Source organism: Dipodomys ordii, unplaced genomic scaffold (genome assembly GCF_000151885.1).
Source record: "Dipodomys ordii isolate 6190 unplaced genomic scaffold, Dord_2.0 Scaffold87, whole genome shotgun sequence".
Lineage (NCBI taxonomy): Eukaryota > Metazoa > Chordata > Mammalia > Rodentia > Heteromyidae > Dipodomys > Dipodomys ordii.
Window position 1 is genome coordinate 1122813 of NW_012267303.1, and position 5514 is coordinate 1128326.

The 5514-nt window shown below is 62.0% G+C and overlaps 1 protein-coding gene across 1 annotated transcript in view; it reads right to left on the reverse strand.

The window, feature by feature from the left end:
• Positions 1–5514, reverse strand: part of Cerk (ceramide kinase) — a 31901-nt gene that overhangs the window by 2070 nt on the left and 24317 nt on the right. Inside the window, exons 8-13 of the mRNA XM_013025722.1 lie at positions 5015–5089; positions 3908–4060; positions 2624–2729; positions 1878–1954; positions 698–903; positions 54–262 (exon numbers count right to left, since the gene is read on the reverse strand). Of these exons, the coding sequence (XP_012881176.1) occupies positions 54–262; positions 698–903; positions 1878–1954; positions 2624–2729; positions 3908–4060; positions 5015–5089 (826 nt within the window). The remainder of the gene's footprint in view (positions 1–53; positions 263–697; positions 904–1877; positions 1955–2623; positions 2730–3907; positions 4061–5014; positions 5090–5514) is intronic.

Sequence of the window (5514 nt, forward strand, 5' to 3'; positions counted from 1 at the left end):
GGGCCCATCTCCCGTGCCACCCGAGTGGCCAGCCAGGCCAGGCGCGCGCTCACCTGACCTCGAGGGCGGGGGTGTGCAGCAGCTCCCCGTCACAGTTCCAGGCGCCGCGGGCCGCCGCGCAGCAGCAGCTGGGGCTGTCGCTGCAGAGAGGCCCGAAGCGCTGCTTCCCCGGCCCCCCAAGGCCGTGGGCTCCGTCCTCCAGGGCCTTCGACGTGAACTGGAACCTCTTGACGCGATACACCTCCACAAAAGTGAAGTCAAACTGCGGGGAGAGGACAAGGCGGGGAAGCTGAGCATCGCAGCCGGTCCCCGGGAGCGCACCGCGGCCACGGGCAGGACATCGCGGAAGCTGGGCTCCGCAGGCTGGTCCCCGGGAGCGCACCGCGGCCACGGGCAGGACATCGGGCAGGACATCGGGCAGGACATCGCGGAAGCTGGGCTCCGCAGGCTGGTCCCCGGGAGCACACCGCGGCCACGGGCCGTGACTTGCGCTACTCCACCGGCTGACCTGACCACGCCACACCGGAGACCAGGTGAGACGCGTGTGTGCAGGGGCTTCCGGGCGCCACTAACACCACGCATGGAGTCACAGCTCCGCCCCGGCGCTGACACCTGTTACTAGCAGTGACTGGTGGAATGTTCTAGTCCCTGTGTGACGGGCTGGCTGGGGGGGGGGTGTGCGGGGCTCCCCACTTGCCTGGTCACACTGGTTGGTGTGCCTGACGAGGAACCTCAGGAAGTTGAATCTGGAGCACTTCCGGATGAGGATGAGGTCGGAAGACCCATCTCCCAGGTGGGCGGCTGGGGAGAGGCCCCGAGGGCTCCGGGGACAAGCACAGGACATGTTTGTGGCATTGATGGCCAGAAACTTCCCGCAGACGACCTGCCACTCCTCTACCTCCTCTGAAGCACAAAGAACCCGGCAGGTGTTACTACTACGAGGCACACGGCAGCCACTCTGAGGAGACGGGGCAGGATCCTGTGCTCGCTCCAGCTCAGCATGGAGACCTCACGAGCTCACGGGCACCGGCCTGACATACCCACCCTGCAGCTGCCTGCTGGCCTCAGGACCTGAAGGCCACTTCCTGTGTGGCCAGGCAGACCAGCATCCACTGGGCCTGTGATTTAGAAGCAGGACCAGTAGTGCACGCCAAGGGCTGAACATCTGTATGGATGGCCGGTGACATGAGACTGGGTCTCACATTTAAAATAATTGAAAAAAAATCAAAAGAATAATATTTTATAGTTGGGCTCCAGTGGCTCACACCTGCAATCCTAGCTACTTAGGAGGCTGAGACCTGGAGGAAAACAGTTTGAAGCCAGACCAGGCCAAAAAAAAAAAAGCCTTTAAAATTAACCAACTGTAAAATCAGTCCATCTCCAATTAACCAACAAAATGCTGGACTGGAGGTGTGGTTCGAGTGGTAAGCCAAGGGAGGAGAACTTGAGGCCCTGGGTTCGAGCCCCAGATATAACAGAAAACAAAAAGCTTAATGCTATTTCATAACATGTGGAAAATGCATGACACTCCAGTCTCGGTGTCCACAAATCACCTGCCACGGGGGGAGGCCACGCCCGCTAGCCACGAACGGTGGGTGACTGTGGCAGGAAAGCAAGAGTTTCACCCGATCACCTGCTGACTGCCATACTGCAGAGCAGGCCACAAGGAGCCTGGCTAGCCTCCCCGGGCATGGGCTTCCCTGGGATTATCTTCCCAAAATCTGCTGAGTAGCAACGATTTATTGCTGCCTGGAGCTAGAGATAAAGGGACTGTGTGGTCCAACAGAGCAGAGAGGAAAGGGCAGATGGGCAGCGGAAAAGTCAATGCAGAGAGGGCCGACAGGGGGATTAGAAAGACGGGGGGGGGCGGGGGTTACCAGCATTTTCTAAGCCATACAAGGCTTTCTTCTGCTCTTCCTCGAGCTGCTGCTTGCTCTGCCTGCACACAAAACATCTGAAAAGCAAGAACACGCCTGTCTTCATTGAGCACGGAGCCCCTGGGCTGGGCTCTTCACAGACTCCAAGACTCAACTGAGAACAACTCTTAGCATACTCATTTTGAGAACTCAAGATTACATCTGCTTTTGAATTTGCACCTGCGAATCCTTTCCTAAGATCTGTGAGTGCCACGCGTGGTCTGAGGAAGGCCTTGACCAGCTTGGCCGAGGGCTGCTCCACCCACGGAGGCTCAGGTGAAGCTCCTGGGGCTTGGGCTCCGGGTGGCCCCCGCAGCCCTGCCTGTCCAGCCCTGCACTCCTGCTGGCCGCCCCCTTTCCGAAGGACGCCAGAGCGGGCCAGGGCTCTGCCACCCCCGAGGAGCTCCTCTGGGGGAAGGACGGGGCTTCGGCTTCGGCTCGCATGGATTGCTGACAACAGCGGCTTTCATCAGACCTCAAGAGGGGCAGAAGGAACCCCCAAAAGGAGACCACACAGACGTTAGCCTCACCCCAGCACAAGCCGGGAGACCCCGCAGCACAGCCTCCTCCGCGCCTCCCTCAGCCGGGGGCTCGGGTCCGCACGGGCTGGGGGTGGCAGTGCCTGAGAAGCCCGAGACACCCCACAGGCCGCCCCTCCGCCCAGCACCGCCCATCCCTGCGGCAAACCCAGAAAGAAAGGCCCTCACCCCGCGTGGCAGGCCTTCCTGTCCCGGGGAGAGCCCACGGTGTGCTGGGCCGGGAGGAAAGACACGGTCCCTTCGTAGTAGTGATGGGAGAGGAACGTCTTCACGCCTGGAACAGAGCAGCAGAGGGGACGCCGCAGGTCACCGCCGCCGCCACCTCATGGGGCTGCGGAGTCCCCCGGGCGGAGAGGCCTGCCTGCTCCCAGCGGCCTGCCTCCCCCATCCACAGGCGAGCCCCGCCTGTGGTGCGGCCCGTAGACCTTCAGGACACAGCTGGTGAGACCCCGCACGCAGCCCCCCGCCCTCAGCACGCCTGAGCCGCGGCTCCTCCGCTCCCCCAGGCGCAGGAGGAACGGCACAGGCATTTCTGCGGAGCCCCGGTGTGGGATCTAGCGCTGCCCAGGGACGCTGATGTGAGGCAGGTCTGCCGGTCCTGTCCAGGCCGTGTCCCTGGCCTGGGAGGAAGCCTGGCCCAGGATGGGCACCTGGCAGGCACGCGCTGAGAGAACAATGGCTCTTTCTGGAAGCTGAGGCAGGGCCCTTACGGGAGACGGTGGGGACACGCACACGCCGCGCTCGAGCTCAGCATCTCGAGCCAGGTTCCTCCACAGTGAACACTGTCACACAGACTGCTGTGCTCCCAGTGACCACAAAACCAACTTCATTCTGTTAAAACTTCCACTTCAGACAGGTGCCGGTGGCTCACGCCTGTAGCCCTAGCTACTTAGAAGGCCGAGATCTGAGCATCATAGTCTGAAGCCAGCCTAGTAGGATTCTGAGAGACTCATCTCCAATGAAGTACCCCAAAAGAGCCAGAAGTGGAGCTGTAGCTCAAGTGGTAGAGCACTAGCCTTGAGCAAAAGCAGCTCAGGGACAGCGCCCAGGCCCTGCACTCAAGCCCCAGGACCAACACCAAAACACAAACAAAACCGCTTCACCTCTACAGTCCAAAGGGGATGAGAACATTGATTTCCTGATGCTCACCTTCCTTTAGCCTGTGACTGGAACACACACGGTATCTCTCAGGGGCCACCCACTGGTCTGAGTGAGCCTCGAGACCAGGATGTGTGTCATGCCAATGCAAGTTCGAGACCAGGCCCCTCCAGGCCCTCGCTCGCTGTGGACGAGGCAGGCCTTTCGCGTCCTGTCTGCCCGCAGGGCGTCCACCTTTGCACGTCTGTGGACTTGCCCTATGTGTGCAGCGCACAGCCCGGCTCACCAACGCCTGCGCGTGCCCCGGCGTGCAGCGGCTCAGGGCGGCGCCACGCTAGCGCCCGTCCCCGTTACCTGAGAAGTCATATCTGACGAGCCCCATCCACCGCTTCTTCTCGCTGTCCTTGATCAGGTCCCCGTAGAACCCGTAGCCCAGCAGGGACACGGAGTACCGCAGCAGCGTGCTGCCGTGGTGCACAGAGGACACGTCCATGGCCAGCGAGTCTCCTGAGACGGAGGGACGCCATGAGGGAGCCCCTTCGCCCGCCCCCTGCCCCCAGACAGCACCCGCGAGGGAGCCCGGGACAGGGGACAGCGGGGAGCTTCAGCACCACAATGCAGACAGCAAAACGTGGCTCCGATTTCCAAAACTATTCCAGAGCTATTCTGTGGGGAGGGACAAAAGCGCACCCCGGTAGGCTGAGGCTGAAGGAACGGTCAGCAGACATGGTGACGCATGCCTGTAATCCCGGCCCCCGGGAGAATGAGGCAGGAGAGTCGTGAGGTGGAGGCCAGCCTGGCCACGCAGGATGGGCTTGCCTCAAAAACCAAGGCAAAATATAAACTCAGTGGACAGACATCTTTAGACATAACCTTTCAGGAGGGAAAAACCTGGAGAGAAGCGAGGGCAGAGGTGACATGTGCTCTTCGCCTGACTCGCGTGACTATCACCCTCTGCATCTCCTTTATAGACACAATTTAAAAAAACACTGCTGTTAAGATGTGGCCTGCTCCAAACAGGGCCAAAGAAAGGGACGGGGTCCTGGCATCGTCCTGGGGGCTCTGGGGAGCTCCCCCAGGAACACAGGTCCCTTCCTGCCTCTGGCTGAGCCCAGATTCCCAGGAAGGAATGGGACGTCACCCAGGCTGGGAAGCGGGCTGGGAAGCCGTGGGAGCCAGTCTCAGTGCAGATGGGGTAGAGTGGCAGCTCGGGACAGTGTGGGCTGAGGTCAAGGGCAAGGGAGGACATGAACCACGAGGAACCACGTGCGGGAAGCTGCACTCGGCTGCCCCCCGCAGCCTGGCCGGGGAATGGGCTGGGGAAGGCGGCAATGGGCCGGGCGGGGCCTCGTGCCAAGCGGAGGGCCAGGCAAGGGAGGATGGGAGAAAGCAGGGTGGCCGCAGGACCCACAGGGGCCGGGGTCTACGTGTGGGGCGTCTCCCACGTGAGACCTGACTCACCTACAATAATGTGCAGGGCTGAAGTCTCGGCGTCGATGGTGCCCACGGTGGAGTAGCACACGCAGTCTGTGGAGCCTGTGGAGGGAGGGCAGACCTCGTCACCCGGGCCCCTGCCTCCTCCCCCCCGCGGCCTGCCGTGAGGAGGAATGCGGTTCTCCTGCGAGGTGGACGTGGCAGGCGCAGGGCTCCTCACAGAGGCATGGTCAGCGCCGACTCCTCACGCCACGGGCCACGTGCTGCCTCCATAGCTGGCACCAGCAGCTCACGAGCAAGGCGAGACTGCCCAGAGCACAGCCAAGGGGAGGAGCCAGGCCAGCACAAGGGGAGGAGCCAGGCCAGCACAAGGGGAGGAGCCAGGCCAGCACAAGGGGAGGAGCCAAGCCATCACAAGGGGAGGGGCCAAGCCAGCACAAGGGGAGGAGCCAGGTCAGCACAAGGGGAGGAGCCAGGTCAGCACAAGGGGAGGAGCCAGGTCAGCACAAGGGGAGGAGCCAGGCCAG